Here is a 20772-nt window from a genome sequence, read left to right as displayed (position 1 = left end):
TATCTTCTAATGTAGATAATCTTTTTAGTATTTTATTGACTTTTTGGATTAGGTTTAGGTTATATACTTGGAACATATTTAGTATAAGAATTGGCATTGGGTTATTACATCCGTAGAATAGACCCACAACTAAACTTGCATAGTAAAAAAAATGAAAGGAACAAATAAAAATAGGAAAGAAACTAAAGATAACCTTCAACTACAAGCAAAAGTAGCAAAATTGGCAATGGGCCATGTACGAATGTATGTATATTTATTCTCAAACTTGAGATAAAATTAAGAACGACATTTAGGGGATCCAAAAATGGTTATACCAAGCGACAACAAAATGAGATGGAAGAATCCAATCTCACTAACTAAATCATTCTCTATATTTTATGATATCATATCATACGCATGCAATGCAGCCTAAACAGTTTCATACTCATTAATTCATTATATCATCAATTCTCAATCTCAAATCCGCTAACAGATCCACTCAGCGTCGCCACAGACGCCCCGGTTGCTTCTGCTCCTGCATTCTCCTGAATCATCCATCCCAACAAATATGTCAACTTCTTTAGTCAAATGTCCAAAATGCCCCTCAATCGTTACCGAATATAGGGATAAATTTTTTTTTTTTTTACCTCTGATGTTCTTTAGAACGTTCGATGAACTCTTTGGCTATATCATGTCCTTGATATGAAGCAAGTACAGGTCGAATATCAGCAGGCCTATTGCGTGCAACATCTGCAGTTACAATACATAAATCCTAAACCCAACATTATAAATTAAATAATTAAATATATTTATAAAGTGAAAAAGTAAAATTGTTGTGCTTACATTCAAGAAATGGTATAAGATCCACAAGTGCAGTATCTTCAGCTTCACATTTCCATGGTTTTACTGGTACACAGTTCTCTGGCTGAAGACAACTCTCAAGAGCATTACCACTCACATACAGAACTCTTGAAGGATCTCTGTTAAGTTTTGACAAATCCTACCAAAAAATAAAAAAAATATATATATATTTTTTTATGTCTTCATGTTATTTGATAAAAGATCATATTTAAAAAACATACTCTGTAGTGCTTCCCATCTTGATATCTAGTTGCAGCCCTTGACAGCCTGTACCTTATGCAGTGATTTCCATCCAATCTATCAACAATAGGATCAACATACTGCAATACCAAAATAAAAATAAAAATTAAAAAAAAAAAAAAAAAAAAAAAGCCTCAGACTTGTTAATTAAAGAAAGGAGGAAGGGTAAAAAAGTAATATACCATGGCCTGCTGATCGGAATAGACTATGATTTCATAATACCGAGCCAGTTGCTCTAAAAAGTCATCAACTCCAGGTCTTTTAAATGTTCTCCAACCTCGATCACGCTTTAATAGAATTACAAAAAGTTACTTATGAAGTGGATATAATTGAAAATCAAATTTAAAGATAGAAAAAAAAATGATGGAATATTTTTTATATATAATTACCTTCCAATCGGAGTATAGTAAAGTTTCATTCAGGTCTAAAACCAATGTGAACACATGTTGCTCTTGTGGGTGCAAATCTGGAAGGAGCTTATCTGACAAGGGTTCAGTAAAACCCTAGAAAACCACAATTTTGTAAGCAAAAAAACAAAGTGAAAAATAAATAAAATATATTATTGAGGAAAGAACAAAAGGTTTATATTGTGTACACACTCGAACATGTTCTTCTGTAGATGCACGCAGATCCAAATAAAGCTCGACTAACTTGGCAGGAACTGAAACATCAAGAAGATACAAAAAGCTAAAATATAAATCATAAATAATAATAATAATAAAGAAAACAAAAGGAAAAAAAAAAAAAAAAAGATAATAATGGTACACCTGTCATTGCAGTTGATTTTAGCATAGCTTGAAATTTCTGCATTTACACCACATATGTCAGTCATGCCATTAAACACATAAAAATAAGGATGGAATTTCTAAGTCACACTCACCTCAAAAGAAGACAAATCATCACCTATAGAGACTTTGGTTGATGCACGAAAAGCTTTAGTCTTTTCATCAACTTCTTCTAAACTGTATGCTGCAAAAAGGAGATGTATACAGAATATAGATGCCTGATGATATGCATAAAGAAGGGCATGGAAAACAAAAATATACTACTTGTTACTATGTGTGTTTGATGTTGAGTCATTTCTATATTTCTTTTCTCCTTCCATTTGGAGTGAACAAGATGATAAGAAAGGAGCATCAAGCAGAATTACAAGTGATTTAACTATTGAAGATTTTAGCAATGAAACTTCTGAGATTCACAGGGAAAAAGCACATACCATAGGTTGCATACCCAGCAGTGGCAACACCTCCAGTAACTGCTGCAATTATAGAATACTTGAGAAAACTCCATGGTTGTCCACCACCTCCTTTGGCGGCTGCTGCACTTTCTGGTGGTGGAGGTGGAGTTGAAGATGCAGCTTGATCACTGAGGATAGAAGAGGAGATGATGGGTTCTTTGGGAGGATTTGCAGTGACACTGGAATACAAACGAGGATTCTTATTGCTCTTCAATACTATGGAGAAAATCCGTCTGGATCTGGTAATAATCGACATGGCTCTGTATATTGAAATCTTGGGATATTGGTGTCAATGATCTGTCTTGATCATTACAAAACAATGAATTATTGATAATCTTATGTCATTAAACCATACTAATTTGCTAAACTTCAAAGGTTGAAACTTAAATTTTGATATTTCAATGAAGTGTAATGTATGTAGCACTGTGGCAGTGGTCACAAAATGATTGAACTAATTGTTCATACAACTAGAACAAACCAGTTTTCTCATGACATGCATTCTATTAACCAATTGTAGGCTTACTCTATGAGAACTACAACGTATTTAAGCTATAAGGAAATGTCCTAAGATGAGTACATTATAGTTATTATATATTTGTAGCTATTTGCATTGCTCCAACGATATGTATCACACCACCTGAGAACAGAGATTACAGTTTACAGGAGCATCTAAAATTTCAATCCAACATTAAAGCTCAGAAGAATCACACAAGAGTCTTCACAAAAAGGGGATAATGTTAAGCTTCAATAAACATATAATCAGGGATCATGATACAATACGAATTTAAACATCACAACAACATTGCGATGTTACTGCTACAGCAATATGCAACAACCAGTCGTCCAATACATGCAATATATTAACTGCGATTACATATTTCAAAAGCAGTTAATTCCTAAAACCCTAGATCAAAGTTAAACCTCGGATGGATTAAGTGAAGAAAACATTACATCCGCGATTGGTACTTGGTAGATAAGAGAATACCTGTCCAAATTGCCCGAATACGGAGAGGCGTTCACCACACAACCGGCATAGAGCTTACGGGTGAGAGCGATGGCGGTAATTGTGAGCTGAAAACGCCGGCGGCTTGGTATAGACTATAGAAAAAGCTTGATACGTCTTCGATGGAGGAACGTGGCGTTAAGCCCAAGTCTGTTGGTTCAACCCGAAAACCCACATAATTTAAATCGGGTCTCTTTTTAGCATTTTGCCATTTAGCCCAAAATGTGATCTTATCATACAGCCCAAACTTCCTACAAAAATCTTTCACGGTTTTCTTTACAAATTAATTTATTTTTACAAATTTTGACTTGAAATTTTAAACAACTTTGTTAATTAATTGTCTCTCCAAGACGAGCGAATCAATTCAACTAGGAATCATTACCAGGTGGGGTATGGTATCCTATCTTCAACCTTGAAACTACAATCTTTCTTTTGACCATTTCTCGTTCATCGTTAAATGTTATAGAAACGTCTTATTTCCAAGTGAGGCTGTAGTTTTCCTTGTCCTCCTCAAACCCAAACCCCGAATGTAATCTTTGAACATCATACACTTGTATATTGAAAAACTATATATTGATCTTTAAAGTTGGTTGTAACATCCTAAATTTAAGATTAGAATATTAAATTAATAAGGTAAATAGATAAAGGGTGATTGATATAAATAAATCAGTATAGGATAATCATATCATTAATTGATGTGGAATTTAGAAAGTTGAAAGCGAAAGTAACAACACTTTAAAGTTTAAGGGGCATAAATGTCAACTTGGCAAAGTGAGTTGACCCAATGGTTGATCCGCTTAATGAAAAGTAGGCCACCAAGACTATAAAATGTATGAGGAACGACTTATTATGTTAAAATTTCAGTTAAAATCACAAATATTGAGGTTTTGTGAGTTTTGGACAAAAAATGTATACTAGAGAAATAAGATGCATATATTTCCCCCCTCATTCATCCATAACATGGAGAACAAGTGAAGAGCTTCTCTAATAGTAGTTTTCCTCCATTTTTACATATAAGGTTTGAATCAAGCAAGCTTTGAAGCATCCAAGCAAAGAAAGGAATTAATCAAAGGCCAATAAGGTATAAAACTTTCTCCTCTAACTATACATTTCGAGATCATCATTGGGGTTGAACCCCAATGCCGATTTTGGCTTCAATTAATGATTTGGGTTTATTTTTCTAGCCTCCTTTTAGTTGTTTCCATGGTTCTAATCTCAATCAAATCATCCTATTGATGGATTTGATGACTTGGATAAAAATCTTCATGAACCCTAGAAATCTAATTTGAGGATTTTGTATCTATAAGCTATTATGGAATGGATTTAATGACCTAGATGATTTTTTATGACAATGAATCAAATTTGAATACTCAAAACACATCCATAATGGTAGAATATTGCATAAACATGGATTTTATATGATTTGGGGAAAAATATGACGACAACAATGGACTTTATGTATAATGGTTTATATGTTAAGCAAATGAAGTTCATAACTATGAATGGATACCGTTAGAATGATTTTGATGCAAAATACTAAGTGTAGATTGATTATTAGATGGATTCATGGAGTTTGTGCTCTTAATAGGAAATAGGAAAGTTGTTATGCAATTGAGCATTTCATAACTTCATTAAGGGCTTAACATGATATTTCTGTGATGATAGACATTTGTCAATATACAAGGATGTTTTGAATGACTCTGTAATAAGTCACAATGGTTGGAGTGCAAGGGTGAGCAACTTAAGCTCTTAATCCCTCTAATTGTGTAATTTAGAGCATTACTAACTTAACATTTCGATAGAGAACTTAATGAATTAAGTATAGTGTTTTTGGATGATAAAAAACATCCTAATCATGTGTCAGAACCTATATAAATAATACAATGTGAATTGGAAAGGTACTTCAAGAACTATGTAAAGTAGAGTGACATTTTGAGAAAAAATGGATTAAGAAAGTGTGCAGCCACGTGAACATGGCCCGTGTTCTCTCAAGGCTTAGAGGAACATGGCTCGTTTTCCCTTATGAGGAATTGTCAATTATTTTTATAACTTTTTCATACGGACTAGGATTTACGTACGGTTTTTGCCTACATTTATATTTTTACATAATGAATGAGTTGAAAAAGTAAAATACAATAATGGAACATATGAGGGGTATTTTGGTCATTTTTTGACCTTCGCCTACATTGTATAGGAGGAGTATAAGGAGTGCTTGCTCGTGAATTTGAGTTGGAAAGGAGTAGCAATCTACATTGGTGACATAGGTGAGTACGTGTTGGAATTTTCTCACTTTGGGTTACATGGGAAAATGATTTTATGATAATGAAACACTAATGATTTGATATATGAAATGTTATGAAATGAAAAGTGTTAAATGCTTTTGAAAATAACGTTTTGAAATAATGCCTTAGAAACAATAACATTTTTTATAGCAAAGAATGTTTTCGAAGAACGAATGTTTTGATATGTTAAATGTGTCTCTTTTAAAGTATATATTTCTAGTAACATATGTTATTATAAATAATTATACGAGTATTGATAATGTGGAATTTGGAATCTAAAAGCTAAAACGAAAGTAAATAATGCATAATGAATATTGTCCGGACTATGATACCCTATAAGAGGCATTAGAAGAATCTAATGGGGTCGTATCTCCCTCTGCGAAGTAGATGTCAGGATAGAGGATGATAACTTGGTGGATTGATTTTGTTCTTTTCACATTAGCACTGGAAGCATGATACCTTGGTGGGTTGATTTTGCTCTTTTCACCTTAGCACTGGAAGTGTGATACCTTGGTGGATTGATTTATTCTTTTCAAATTGGCCTTGGAAATAGGAAAGGACTCTAATAATATGATAACATATGATACTTTATGATATGTATGAAATGAATTTCTTTGAAGGTACTTTGAAAAATTTTTATGGTCTAAAATCCATGTAACTCACGAGATGTTTTGTCTTACGTGTCTCTTTTTAATGTCATGTATCCCATGTTATACGCAACGATAGAGTGATACTTGATAGAAGCTTGATGATGTGTCATGATAGATGGAGCGGAACTTGATGAGTTCCTTAATAATTATATTGATGTAATTCGATTTGCTTGATATGGTTGTATGATGCTTCATGATAACACCCAATGTTTAAACTGTAAACTTTTTTTTGTGGTATTTGTTTTTTTGTTAAATGTGGTTTAATACACAAAATGGTTTTATAACCATGACATTTTAAAGTTTGAAAATTTTAGGGTGTTACATTGGTCCTTATGGATTTCGTGATATAAAATATTTTCATATTTTCATATATATATATATATATATATATATATATATATATATATATATATATATATATATATATATATATATATATATATATATATAGAAGTAGGTTCAATGAAAAATGAATAACTAGGACAACATATGTCGAAACCAATGATCAAACGACACATGTCTATTTCTTTATTCTAAGTAATATATTATGGAAGTTATTTATGTAGTTACTTTAAAGTGATGTGTTGTCATTTTTTCATTGGTTCCACCATGTGTTGCCCTAATCATTAATTTTCCATATAACCTTCCCTATATATATATATATATATATATATATATATATATATATATATATATATATATATATATATATATATATATATATGAGAAAAAGTGAATATACCCTTAAGGGTATATAAGCTTAGGTACCAAAACTCATCATAAAACATTATTTTTTTAATATATTCATTATAATGTTCTTAAACATCAATCCAAAATTTATTTATTTTCAAGATTTTCAAAATTTTCACTATTATCTTCCTCTTACATCATATTTTTTTTTGTCGAACACCTATTACGTTATATATATTATAGTTAAAAATGAAAATTATATGAGAGGAAGATAAATGTGAAATTATAAAATTTTTGGAAGTAAATCAAGTTAGAAGTTTAATTATAAGAGCATTGGACAATTACAATGTATATATATGATACAAAATGGCGTAGTATGGTGAGTTTTGGTATCTAACCTTATATACCCTTATGGGTGTATATATATATATATATATATATATATATATATATATGTTTATGCTATTATGTTACTTGTCGTTTATATTGGTAGTGAAAACTTTTTGGTTACATATATTGAAAAACTATATATTAACCTTCTAAACTAACGAAATGTATACATGGATATGAAGTTCAAGGTACATACATAAACATATCATTAGAAGACAAAGTTACTATTACATATGTTTCATCCTCTCAATAAATGCTAACTTATTATGTATCATTACATATGTTTCATCCTTGCTAACTTATTATGTATCATTGCATCAAGAACCTCCTTTACCATTTTCAAGGAAGTTAAGTATTATATTTATCTTTATTGAGTTAGTTATGTACACTTTTAAGGGATATATAGTAAAGTCCCAATATTTTCATCAAATTGACACGAAATCCTAAAATAATTTTTTTTATACAAAAGCCTTAATTATCGGGATTTATTGACACGATTGCCCTTTTTTGACGGTGCAATCGGTTTAATTGGTGATCTGGCACCAAAAGCTTACGTGGACCGTTGATTCATTAAATGAGAGATTTATGTGGAGTTTTCGACCTTACTTAAGCACCATACCTTTCAATCCTCCATGAACCCTAGCCTCGTATTTTACAAAGGAAAGGACGAGAATGTGATCTTCTTCATCTTTTAGAAGCAGGGTTGTGAGTAGGTTCAATCCCCCCTCAAAGGACACATTGTGATTGTGGTGACCAGGTTGGAAGGTGGACTCCATGGAAGATATGAAATCCTAGAATAAGATTCATTGGATGCCCAAATTATAAGGTTAGTTGTTAATTTCAAAATTCTTCATCTTTTAGGGTTTTTTTTTTTCTTTAATCTTGGATTATCTAGGATTCGAGTAAGGATTGCAAATTCTTTGATTAGATGGATCCTCCACTCCCTAATTGGTGGTACAAGGACTTGCTCTTACATTTGCACAATGGGTGGAATGAAGATGATGTAAACGACACATTTCGGGAATTGCACTTCTCGGGATCTTCGGGGCTTCGGATCTTGCTTTGGGGCTCGGAAATATTACCGGGGCTTCGGGGTATAAACGGCACGCAAAACGATGCAAAACTTAGAGAGAAAGGAAGAAAATTAGCAAGGGAAATGGCTGATTTCGGGTTCTATTTATAGGCTGAGGGTCTGGGATTACGCGGGGTGTAATCTCAAATTACGCAGGGCGTACTCGAGTTACGCATGGCGTACTTTGACGTCATTGCGTGCGTCGACTGGTGGCACTCGAGTATTGGTCAGACAAGTTGCATCCGACTGAGTACGCTGGGCGTACTCAAATTACGCTCGGCGTAATTTTGACTCGTCAACTTCTAAATTGTGTAACTTTCGCATACGAGCTCCGTTTTCGACGTTCTTTATATCCACGCGAAGGTGAGATTATGTTCTACAACTTTCATTTAGACTCCGTCGGCTAATTTTGACTTTATTTTTATTATATTATTTTTAGTAGGCCGGAACAGGAAAACTTCGTTATAAAATCATAACTTCTTCATCTGACGTCCGTTTTTGTCTATCTTTTTACCGTTTCACTACTAATGATGAGATCTTCGATTCTCATTTAGATTGTTTCGGCTAAAAACCGCTCAATCTCAAATCGAGTATTCGGGCTGCATACCGCTAAGTCGAAACTTAGAAAAATCATAACTTCCTCATACGAAGTTAGATTTGGACGTTCTTTTTATGCACGATGATGGTTTAACAAACTCTACAACTTTCATTTAGATCACTAAGGCTAAATATGTCTCTAACGTAACATTCAGCGGCGTGCCGGTTTTGTCGCGAAACTTCGACAGGTCATAACTTCTTCGTTATAACTCGGATTTTGGCGTTCTTTATATGCACGGAAACCTTGTGACATATACTAAAATTTGGTTAAGATTAATCCTTCTAAATAATCTTCCATCAAAAAGTCATTTTTGATGTTTATCGTCTCTAAAATGACTAGCCCAGATCTACGGGCGTTACAATTATCTCCCCCTTAGGATGATTACGTCCCGGAATCATCAACGAAATATGGCTTTTAAAATGATTCCAATCTTCTGATTTAAATCAGATGTTACATTGGACTTGGTTCTCCGAACCACGTAACAAACTCATCGTAGTCGGACTCAATTTAATATGACAACTAGGGTCGGAATAACAATCATCCTACTAGCCATTACCGAAACAAGGGTAATGACATACTTGAATAAAAACAAACTCAATTACAAGCTTCTTGGTAACCTTGTGACTTTCCCTGATCCAAGTGTGAGTCATGTGCTTCCGGTAGTATATGCATCTACTACCTTTCACACCTACTCATACTCGTCTCAAGTATTGTCTCTCAGTCGAACCAAGTCACTATACAAAAATCACACAATCATTTAACACATCAGGTATTAAAACCATAAATATCACATAAATATCAAAACCAGGGTTTACATTATAACTTGAAATGATTACATAAAAGTTCAAGTTCACCCTATACTATGCCCTTAATTGGCTACATCAGAAGTTGATCCTTCGATATAAATTCTTCATCCTTGATTTTCTTCATCGAGGATCATGTGGAATGCCCTTGGCTGTGGCAGTGCGTTTTTTTTCTTTGGGCAGTCTCTAGAAATATGCCCTTCCTCGTTACATCCATAGCACACCTTTTTGTTGGATGCGCACTTGTTGGCGTAATGCCCCGTCTTCCTACATTTATAGCAAGTCATCTCCTCGCTACACTTCCCGAAGTGTTTCTTTTTACACTTCTCGCACCATCTTGCTTCATCTCCTACCTCTTCGAACTTCTTCGAACTAGAGTTCAAGAATTTTATCTTTTTGTCGGACCTTGGGGATCCCTCAAACTTTCGTTTCTCGCCAATTTCGACCTTGTTGGCGGTCCTGCCCTTGATCATTTCTTCAACAGACTTGGCAACCCAAATGGCTGCCTCTAGGGTAAGTGCCTGGCGTACTGGCACAATGTACTCCCATGGTAGTCCCTTTGCATACCTATCTATTTTCGCCAGCTCGTCTGGGACAATGCGTAGAGCAAATTCCATCTTATCTGTGAAGGCATTGGTGTATTCAACAATGGACATGTTGTCCTTCTTTAATGTCATAAATTTGTTTTCTAGCTCTAGCAGATCTTGGGCCGAGCAGAACTTTCGTTTGAATTGCACCAAAAATTCTACCCAAGTCAGTTGCAGTGGCTCGTTGGGGCTTATGGTCTTCCCCAGAGTGTTCCACCAGTGAACAGCGCCACCTCTGAACTGACGCACTGCATATGTGGTTTGTAGCTTGCCCTTGCAGCCACAAGTTATGAAAGCTAGCTCCATTTCCGAGATCCAATCCATGACTCCGATCGGATCCTCCTTTCCAGTGAAGGTCGACGGTTTGCAATTCAAAAAGTCTTTATACTTGCATCCAAGGCCATCATTTCCTCCATCGTGATCATTTTGTCTAACAATCGGTAGGTTAGCTTAACCAATCACCCCACTGAAGTTACCTCCTTCTGACTGCCCTCCATTCACTTCGGGCTCTTCAATTGGTATTGACAGTTCTTCGAGATTCTGCCGAAGCAGACGCCTAGTTTCTTCCATATGACGATCCAACACCGTTTGAATCATCAATTGTACTCCAACCATTGTTATTGGCTCAGGTGCTGCTGCTACAACCGCCAATCGCTCAATCATAGGTGGTTAATTCCTGTTTTCATTTGCGTTTCCAGCTCCACTTCTGATTCTTGCCATTTTTTTTATCTATACACCGAATAAGGTGAATTTAGATCATTATCTACGATAGATATTCAAATCACCTTTATCACTCCGAAACGTTACATGCTAGTTCTAATATCGTAGACGTACGCTTAGAATCCTAAACACATAAGGTTTCCAGATCCGGTCGGCAACAGACCATAGATCCGAACAAATAATAACATTTAGCACATAAAAGCATTTTAGGCAAATTTCCTAAAATAAACTAGTGCTTGTGTCAATTTAGGTGTACTACCTAAAATATAATGGACACACTCAACTCACAATCATCGCTTAGCATTCTAAGTTTAAGTCTAGAAATAAATCCATATTCCTAGTTCGCTTAAACTAATGCTCTGATACCAACTGTGACATCCCAAAATTTCACGGCCAGAAAAGACCGATTTGTTTATGCTTTGTTTTAAAATCAGAATTATCTTTTGAAGAAGACAGTTGCAGAATTTGTCCCAAAAACAAAATATGATAACCATTTATCAAAATATTTCTCAAAATAGAAGGTATTTTTATTAAATAATCAAACCTCGGGATGTCATGTTTCGATACAGAACAAAAGCATAAACAATATAAAATAGACCTTATAATAGTCATTTATAACCACAGATCTACAATCCAAAATCTCTCGTCAAGTCCACCAACTTATACTCTTGTGCCATTACCTGTAATGCAAAGAAAACTGAGTGGGTCAGGCTTGGGCAACCCACAATAATATATTTATTATATTCAATCATCAAACAATCAACCCAATAACTCATCCCCATTATCTTCTTTATTTCTTAAGGTGTACCCTAAGAATCAATTATACTTTCTTCATTCATTCCTAAAGATTTAGCTAAGGAACTGGCACAAAGTCCATTTGCTACCACGATTTATACAACAGGCACTACGTCGCATAGTCACCAGGGTTCATACAATTGGCACTACGTCTCATAGTCACCAAGGTTTACACAATAGGCACTACGTCTCATAGTCACCTGTGTTTACACAATAGGCACGAAGTCACATCGTCACCAAGGTTTATCAAATAGGCACGAAGTCGCATCGTCACCAAGGCTTACTCAATGGGCACGAAATCGCATCGTCACCAACTATTCCATCTACCCATTCTTTTTATGCACGCTGTGGTTTACAAACTCTACAACTTTCGTTTAGATCACTAAGGCTAAATATCGCTCTAACGTAAATTCATTTTCTTTACGTCATTCAGCGTTGTGCAGGTTTTATCGTGAAACTTCGACAGGTTATAACTTCTTCGTTATAACTCGGATTTCGGCGTTCTTTTATATGCACGGAAACCTTGTGACATATACTACAATTTGTTTAAGATTAATCATTCTAAATAATCTTCCATCAAAAAGTCATTTTTGATGCTTATCGTCTCTAAAATGACTAGCCCAAATCTACGGACGTTACACGCCTCTTGTGGAAAATCTTTCGCAAAGAGTTGTATTCACTATGTGTTGCATTTAACAAATCGACAAGTTTTCCGTTTGAACGCATGTTGCATTTGTTGTTGTAGATGCAATTGAACTTGCTAACTTTTGCTTGCAAATCCTTCTATATGGAATTGAGTTGATGCTTATTACAATGCCTAACCCGTCAACCTCACCCTTCCGAACCTACTTGCAGGAAGAACCGTAGACACCCTTAAAAACCAACTTCTTTTATTATAAAGAGGAAAAAAAAGATATTTCGTTTTACTTGGGCTATAGCTCAATTTCAAATTCAAAAATCCAAAACTCAATCTTATACTCCCTCCACTAACCCATTTGACATGGCAAAACGTGGTCGGGACCGCATAAAATATCTAAAATTAAATAAAAAATCACAGGACAGACAGAACTCACCCATCATAAGAACCGCACTTCAGACCCCCACACTTCTCCACACACACACTCTCCCCCCTTCTCCCCCATGGATTCCCTTACCCTCGTCTGCACCGTCTCCCTTCTCGCCGGCGGCCTTTACTGGTTCGTCTGCATCCTTGGATCCGCCGAACAAAAAGGCAAACACGCCAGTCAGCTCACCGGAGGCTCAATCCAACGTGAAAACGTTCAAGACAATTACAATGAGTACTGGTCTTTCTTCCGTCGTCCCAAAGAGATCGAGAAGACGGAAAATGTCCCGGCTTTCGTTGACACCTTTTATAACCTCGTTACAGATATCTACGAATGGGGTTGGGGACAGTCGTTTCATTTTTCTCCTGCAATCCCTGGGAAATCCAACCTTGAGTCCACCAAAATCCATGAACAGATGGCGGTAGATCTGATTCGTGTTAAACCCGGACAGAAGATTCTCGACGCCGGATGCGGCGTCGGAGGTCCGATGCGTGCAATTGCGGCGCATTCAGGTTGTAACGTCGTTGGAATCACCATTAATGAGTATCAAGTGAGTCGAGCTAAGGCACATAATAAGAAAGCTGGGTTGGATGGGCTATGTGATGTCGTTTGCGGAAACTTTCTAGAAATGCCGTTTGAAGAAAATAGTTTCGACGGCGCGTACTCGATCGAGGCGACTTGCCACGCGCCGAAGCTGGAGGATGTTTACGGCGAGATATTTAGGGTTTTAAAGCCTGGATCGATGTACGTTTCATACGAATGGGTAACAACAGAATTATACAACGGCGAAGATCCGGAACATGTGGAGGTTATTCAGGGGATCGAGAGAGGTGACGCTCTGCCGGGGTTGAGGAGTTACTCCGACATTGCTGAGGTGGCGAAGAAGGTAGGATTTGAGGTGGTGAAGGAGAAGGATTTGGCGAAACCTCCGTCGCAACCATGGTGGACGAGGTTGAAGATGGGGCGAATTGCTTATTGGAGAAACCACATTTTAGTGATGGTGCTTGAAACGCTCGGTGTTGCTCCAAAAGGAACTGTAGATGTTCACGAGATGCTGTTCAAAACCGCCGATTATCTCACAAGAGGAGGAGATTCCGGCATTTTCAGCCCAATGCATATGATTCTCTGCAAAAAGCCAGAAAAGCCCCAAGAATCTTGATCGTCTTCTTCGTTGAGGTTTATTCTCGATATTAATCGTTTTTTTCCAAATCTTTGGTTATTTTTAATTATTAGTATGATTTATCTGTTTGATTACAGTTTGATTTTCTGTGTTTAATTTAATCACTGCTTCTATTTAGTGTTTAATGTAGCTCCTAATCAAAGTTTTGGAATTTTGTAATCCATGGTATTTCCATATTCACTTTCTGGATTCATGATTTCATATCAAGTTATGCAATCATGGAGTTCTAAGTTCTTGATGTTCCTGTAATTTCTTTGGGAATTAGTCATAGGAAAAATTCTATCTTTTGATATTGAATCATTTGGATTAGTGGGGTTCGAATTTTGGAGATGATAATCAGAAATTGTAGATCTGATTAGGCTGGCATTACAGTTGTAAAAGAAAATGGCAGTAGTATTTTGGAAAAAAGATTCCAACTTTCTTCTTGTGTTGATCATGTTGGAGGAGATGGATGATCACGTGAGAATTGAGGTCAAAGTGTTGGCAAGTCATGTGATACTTTTTGAATAGATTAATTTATTTATATAAAACACTCACATGACATGACAATGATTCCGATCCATTGCTGAGTGAATATGTCAGAAGCTGGTTAATCATATGTTGTTCAAAATTGGTACTTGTTTAATAACCTATCAAATAACAGTTTAGGATGTTTTCTGTTTTGCTCATTACATGTTTTTAAACAACATTCTTGCTCCTTTTGTAGTTACAAACAGGGCAATATACATTAAAAATTTACATAACACCAACTGTATTTTTTTTTTGGGGTTTAACCACTATATTTTATTCTGGTCAATAAAAGCTAGTAATTTTTGAAAGAAATTTCCAATGTAACTAGACCTAGGAATTGGGTCGGGTTGGGGTTGGCATTTCAGGATACATTGATCCAATCCAACCCCACTAGGTCATGGTTTGGTAAGTTGGAAACATCAATCCAACCCAACACACATAACCTGTTTAAGTATATGAGTTTCCGGAGTAATAAGTTGATTTCGGGTAATTTTTATTTTTCACATGTTAAATTTATACGAATTTTATGCATCTCTAAATTAATTAATAATTACCATTTTATATTAATTAGAATGAAATGAACAACTAAATACACGTCTCTCATGATTGGATTTGGGCCTAGGAGTGTTAGGACTTAGGTGTTGTTTGTTTTCTGAAAAAAAAAATCTCTTCAAACCTTTCATTGCTGCGCGGCGCAGCACACGCTCAACACTTTTCATCTCGCAACTGTTTGTTTTTCAGAAGTTTTCGGATTAAAAACCATCTGCACGTGTTCTTCTTGGCGTAGTACTTGTTTTGTCTCTTCATACCTTTTCCAACATCTTCTTTTTCTTTTTTTATTGCTAAAATATTGATTATATATTATTGCAATCTTATTTCATTTTATTTTCGTTTTTTTTTGTTTATTCTTGTTGACATTTTTTTAATATTGAATAATAATAAATTGTTGATTAAATATCATTATTTTATGTCAAAATCTATTTATTTTTTTGTTAAAATATCATTATTTTTTACTGAAATATCATACATTCTTGCTGAAATGTTATACATTATTAAATTTTCGGTGTTAAAAAACTATTTTTGGATTATAAATCATTTTATTTTAATTTTTTAATATCTACAGCAGCATTATGAAAATGTTAAAAAAACAAACACACTTCTTATTACAGAGGTGATCTGCAGAATTTATGGATTTTTGCTTCAAAAAAACAAACATCTTAGTCACTTAATACACTTTGTATATTGATTATATTCCGTTAATTTACAAATATTTTTTAAATATAATATATATAATCAGATTGGTGGGTTGACTTGTGATCCCAAACAGGTAACTCAATCCATCCATGAAATAAACAGGTTGATGGTCCAGAAATTTCGACCTAAACCTGTTTATTTTCATGTCGGGTTACAGGTTAGGTCGTGAATTGTCGTCCCTAAATGTAATTCATCGTGGCATTCTACTTCCGGTTTATAAGGTGTTAAAATTGACATGGTTTCTCATTAACGTGCATGACATCATATGTTGTCTTAAAAATTAAAATAACATCTAACTTTCTAAAATGGCTTCTTATTATGTATACAATGTGCTAAACCGAAAATGAGAAAACATTTCAAGAACAAAATACTAGTACTTCATAAAGTAGATATAATGCACCGTGGACAAATGAGAAGCAATGTTGGTTTTAGCATATGCTAAACCGGAAATAGGGGTCACAATGATGCAATAAATTTTTTTTTTAAAAATGGAGAATTTTTATTTACTGATAAAATATACTAGTTAAACCACAAAAACAAAATGTATTTTATATAATTTGTTGTTACCTGGAGTCTTGTTGGTTATAGTTTGTAGATCAGAACAAATCTAATTTCTGAAAATGAATAGTATAATCTTATGCAGATCTCAATGAAAACTACCTTCCAGTGGATCCGACAAGGTTTATTTGTAATTATAAAAAACCTTAATCAGGACAATGAATCTTGAATCTTTTTGGTAATTGTTGTGTGCCGGCTGGTTTTTAGGAAAATAAAAAGGTGTATTCAAGTTGGTTTTTGTTATTGGGTTGTCCAAAAGAAGCATGTTGGACTGTTGGTACAATAAATAATGGTTTTTGGTTAGATGTTTGTGTTTGCTTTCTTTGGGTTTATTCAACCTTGTTGGCATTACATGTTTGTACTTCTATTTTTTGGTTTATGTTAATCAGATTTTGGCTTTCCCTTTTGGTTTTTGGTAAAAAAAAAAAGAAATATAAAACTTATTTTCTGATTCTAAATTAAACAATATATTATAAGAATATTATTGTTTTAAATTTGGTTAACTTTAATGTACTTTAAATTTTTTGGCTCCACACTTTTTAGGGTGAATTAATATCGAGACATGTACACCCATTTTACATATAGGAAAAAATTTGTCAAAAATCCCGTAGCGTGGGATCCGGATACCATACAGGACTATTTTTTTTTTTTTTTTTTTTTTTTTTTTTTTTTTTTTTTTTTTAAATCGGAAGCAAGAGCGGGGGCGCGGGAAAAATTAAACCCCGTTTATTTTCGGGAGTTGGTATTTCTGTCCCGTACTCTCACGGGGGTCTCAATTGTACATTTATGTAAAAAATATATATTAATATAAAATACATATATACAAAATAGACTTTCTAATTTTAGGTTTAGGTTAGGTTTTACATTTCCGTTTCCAATTAATAGATATTGATGATGTAGTTAACTGATCATATATTTTTGGACATGTAAGTATTTTATATTTGTAATGTTGGATTTGTCGTATTTTATACTTGCAAGATTGTTGAAATTGTCGTTTTGTAATGCTGGATTCGTAATGTTGGATTTTTAATTTTTTTTAGTTTATAAAAGATTATGTTTTAAGCTTTTAAAGTTATTAAAAATAATATTTTTGCCCTAAAATAAATCAATTTTTTAGAAGAAAAAAAAATCGAATTTTAAGCATATAAACCGAAGGAACCGGGGGAACGGGGGCGATGGAGGTAACCGGGGGCTATGTAAACGGGGGATCCGGGGGACGGACCGGGGGGGGGGGGGGGGAGGAAGCTATTTCCGCTCCCGTTTGTTTCCGTTGACATCGTTACTAATGTCCCTTGTGGTTTAAAAAATCTCTCTCAAACGGTCCTTATGAAACTTTTCCTACACAAATGGACCCTAACTATAGATTTTGGATCACCATTAGTCCTTATGACTAACACTTTAGTTTTAGATCCAGCATGAAAAGTCTTTTTCCCGCTTGTGGTGGTCTCTCTCTCTCTCTAATGCAAATTTGCTTGTCTTCTTCTTCCTCCAGCCTTAGTGTGTATATTTATGTATGGTGACAAAACAAAATTGCACCCCCACATTCCTAATTGATTATCAATCATAACCTTTGTAGGTATTTGTGCTCCGGTACATGGCAATTAGGAGAATCAAGAAATCCAACCCCTCTTTCCATTTGAAACACCTTTCCAATAAACAGAGTTCCATTGACTTGATCAGAAATGAACCTTCATCAAAATAGTCATCTTAAACAACAAAAATCGGATCATGTTCTTTGAAATCACGTTCATCATCGAAAATCCATTACTTGATCAAGACCCACTTCATTTCATCCATCTGAATCAAATCATCAACGAAACCATTTCGATCAACCTTCACTCCTTCGATGAAAACTCCAGTTCAATCAAATCAAAATCTCAATCAAACCAACTCGAAGCCCGTTAAATCAAATTAGTACCCATAAAAAACATTATCAACTCGATTTGAAAATCCATTACCATATTTTAAAGCATCACTAAATCGTAGACATGTTAATGGGGTGGATTTTGACCCTAATTCGCTCCAAAGCCATGAGAGTTTTACAGGTTTAGATTTTAATTTTCGAACCACTTACCCGTTTACAACCCATATCTGTTTATCCTTTTATTAAATGGGTAGGGTATGGATCATTCTCGATTCGCTCCATTTACAACCTGCCCCATTTAATTACCGCCATCACTTTCTATCTCTCTCTCTATATATATACATACATACATATATATATATATATATATATATATATATATATATATATGTGTGTGTGTGTGTGTGTGTGTGTAAAATACTTAAACATTCTTTATCTCTACAAGACATTTTATTCATTTTGACAACTAGTGTTGCATTTGAGGTTGCATTTATTGTTGTAGGAAAAATAATTGATAAAGTCATTCCTCCATGCTACTTTAAATTGTAATGATTTTGGTGACTACACAAGATTGACTAACCTCAAGGAAACAAAAAAATATGCAACTCGATCTCTAATTAAAAGGTAATGCTTAATGTATTTGATTTTGAGTATTAAGTAATGTAATTCTTATGTTAATGAGTTTTGAGTATTAAGTAATGTAATTATTATTATAAAGGGCATTTATCTTTTTTGAGAAATATTACTTTGTGACACACATCAAAATTATGTAGTTTTAACGTTATAAAAGGGTTGAGTTAATCAATTTGATATTCGTCGATTCGGTGGATATGAGTATGGATTCAATTATTTAAAACCTTGCAGCTATTGCAGAGGGGCGGATCAGGTTTTCAAAGTTGTTAAAAGGGTTTGGATCAAGGGTTATTCGCTTCAAACCTACCCTAATGATAGGTCTACCGAATCGACACAGTGAAATTTGTTCCAATATGTCCTCTTGGAGTCAACCTACTAAACACAAACTAGCATTTCAAATCAAACACATGGTATCAAAGCATCATCGTACTTTGTCCAACATCCAAATCGATACTACCATAAAGATCGACAACAAATTGAAAGCCATTAATCAAGATCTAAATGATTAAACAAACATAAATATGACAGATCCTGGAAAGTGAAGAATACGATGGGGGGGGGGGGGGGGGGGGGGGATAAAAATCCTAAAACCGCAAATAATAAACATGTTCAACCAAGATCTAAAATTGATTAATGATAATGAGATAATAAGTTCGATTGATAACACAAAAAAGATTAATTTCATATTCACAGTTTACGAATAAAAATGATGATGAGGTGCCTGAATTTTGAAGAAATGATGAAACGAATGAAGTAAATGACCAACCATGTAACATCTATTTTTGCAGGTATTTGCTTTTTGACCATTGAGTTATGAAATGTTTCTAAAATGGGTCTCGAAGGGCAATTTTGTGACTTTTGGGTGCAGCTTGAGTATGCTTGGCGTACACCTTGGTATGTTGGGCGTACTAAGCCCTGAGCCAATACACTGCGCATAGTCCTGTACGATGGGCGTACGTGGTTCAGACCAAAACCCTAATATTTAGGTTTGTGCACTATTTAAACACCATTATGGACCCAAGACCTTTCCCTTTATCAACCTACATCCCAAGATCGACCCTCCTTGCAAACCCTAGTTTATTTTGACCATTTTAAGCTTTTAGAGTGAGTTTTATGCTTCCTTGTTTGTGAAGAAGGACCTTCAAGGAATAGGCTTATGATATTAAGATGTTGCAAGGACTTCCTATTCTTAGACCTACTTTCTTGCCTATTCTTAGGCCTGAACACCTGAAGAGTACACCAATGAAGAATTAACAATGTAACTTACGCTTCAATAGACCCATGATGAGCAGCCACCTTGAAAATGGTTGCTTTCAATGCCTGAGAAAAAGTCATAGGGGATGTTTTTTACTGTGACGATAGGTAGCTTAAACTCATCATCAAGGAGTTGAGCATCCAACACTAACCCCATGTTGAGGTCGGCCTTCAGTTCATTGGGTGGTAGCTTTTGAATACCAATAATATGTCCGCTCGTGTCATCAACCTCGCCATTAAATTTAACAAGACCATCTGCATGGCGACACAAACGGCTAGACTCATACATGCCTCACATATCCATTGACCAAACTCCTTCAATGTTGATGTCACTCACATAAACAATCAATGGTCTAAAGAAATAGTCTCTCGCAACACAGCTCTACACTCATCCATAAGGACATGCAAACTCTTGATATGAGAAATCATACGAGAAACCCCTTACTGCCTACTTCACCGTTCGGGCAATAATGGAACCCCTGGAAAAGGACACGGCCAAGTTCTCAGAAGACGTCATAAATATACAAACAAATCTTATTAAAGCCTCA

General features: G+C 34.8%; 1 protein-coding gene and 1 pseudogene across 3 annotated transcripts; one reads left to right on the top strand and one right to left on the bottom strand.

The window, feature by feature from the left end:
* Positions 1-234: 234 nt before the first annotated feature.
* Positions 235-3461, bottom strand: LOC145036049 (mitochondrial import inner membrane translocase subunit TIM50-like). 3 transcript variants are annotated; one of them, XM_078984529.1, is made up of 11 exons: positions 3303-3461; positions 2297-2614; positions 1961-2049; positions 1848-1884; positions 1680-1741; positions 1470-1583; positions 1263-1367; positions 1062-1160; positions 823-979; positions 627-729; positions 235-524 (listed from the first exon to the last, which is right to left on the bottom strand). In XM_078984529.1, exons 2-11 carry the CDS (start codon positions 2571-2573, stop codon positions 479-481), a joined length of 1089 nt encoding a protein of 362 aa, XP_078840655.1. In that variant the 5' UTR covers positions 2574-2614; positions 3303-3461; the 3' UTR covers positions 235-478. The 3 variants fall into 3 exon arrangements, with proteins under 3 accessions (XP_078840655.1, XP_078840656.1, XP_078840657.1); XM_078984530.1 differs by having other exon boundaries at positions 2297-2618; positions 3303-3448; XM_078984531.1 differs by lacking the exon at positions 235-524 and having other exon boundaries at positions 627-751.
* Positions 3462-12979: 9518 nt separating this feature from the next.
* On the top strand, positions 12980-14331 carry LOC145036048 (24-methylenesterol C-methyltransferase 2 pseudogene; annotated as a pseudogene).
* Positions 14332-20772: the final 6441 nt, after the last annotated feature.

Source organism: Lactuca saligna, chromosome 3 (assembly GCF_052625555.1).
Source record: "Lactuca saligna cultivar CGN05327 chromosome 3, ASM5262555v1, whole genome shotgun sequence".
NCBI classification, from domain to species: domain Eukaryota; kingdom Viridiplantae; phylum Streptophyta; class Magnoliopsida; order Asterales; family Asteraceae; genus Lactuca; species Lactuca saligna.
The sequence above is the reverse complement of the archived record's forward strand: the minus strand, read 5'-3'. Positions and strand labels throughout refer to the sequence as shown.

What these genes read in the sequence shown, in the direction of transcription:
- LOC145036049 (XM_078984529.1), bottom strand. Translation starts at nt 2,573, where the DNA reads ATGTCGATTATTACCAGATCCAGACGGATTTTCTCCATAGTATTGAAG. An exon ending in TGCTGGGTATGCAACCTATG is followed by an intron (nt 2,050 to 2,296) that starts GTATGTGCTTTT and finishes TCCTTTTTGCAG; the next exon opens with CATACAGTTTAGAAGAAGTT. An exon ending in AAGATGGGAAGCACTACAGA is followed by an intron (nt 980 to 1,061) that starts GTATGTTTTTTA and finishes ATTTTTTGGTAG; the next exon opens with GATTTGTCAAAACTTAACAG.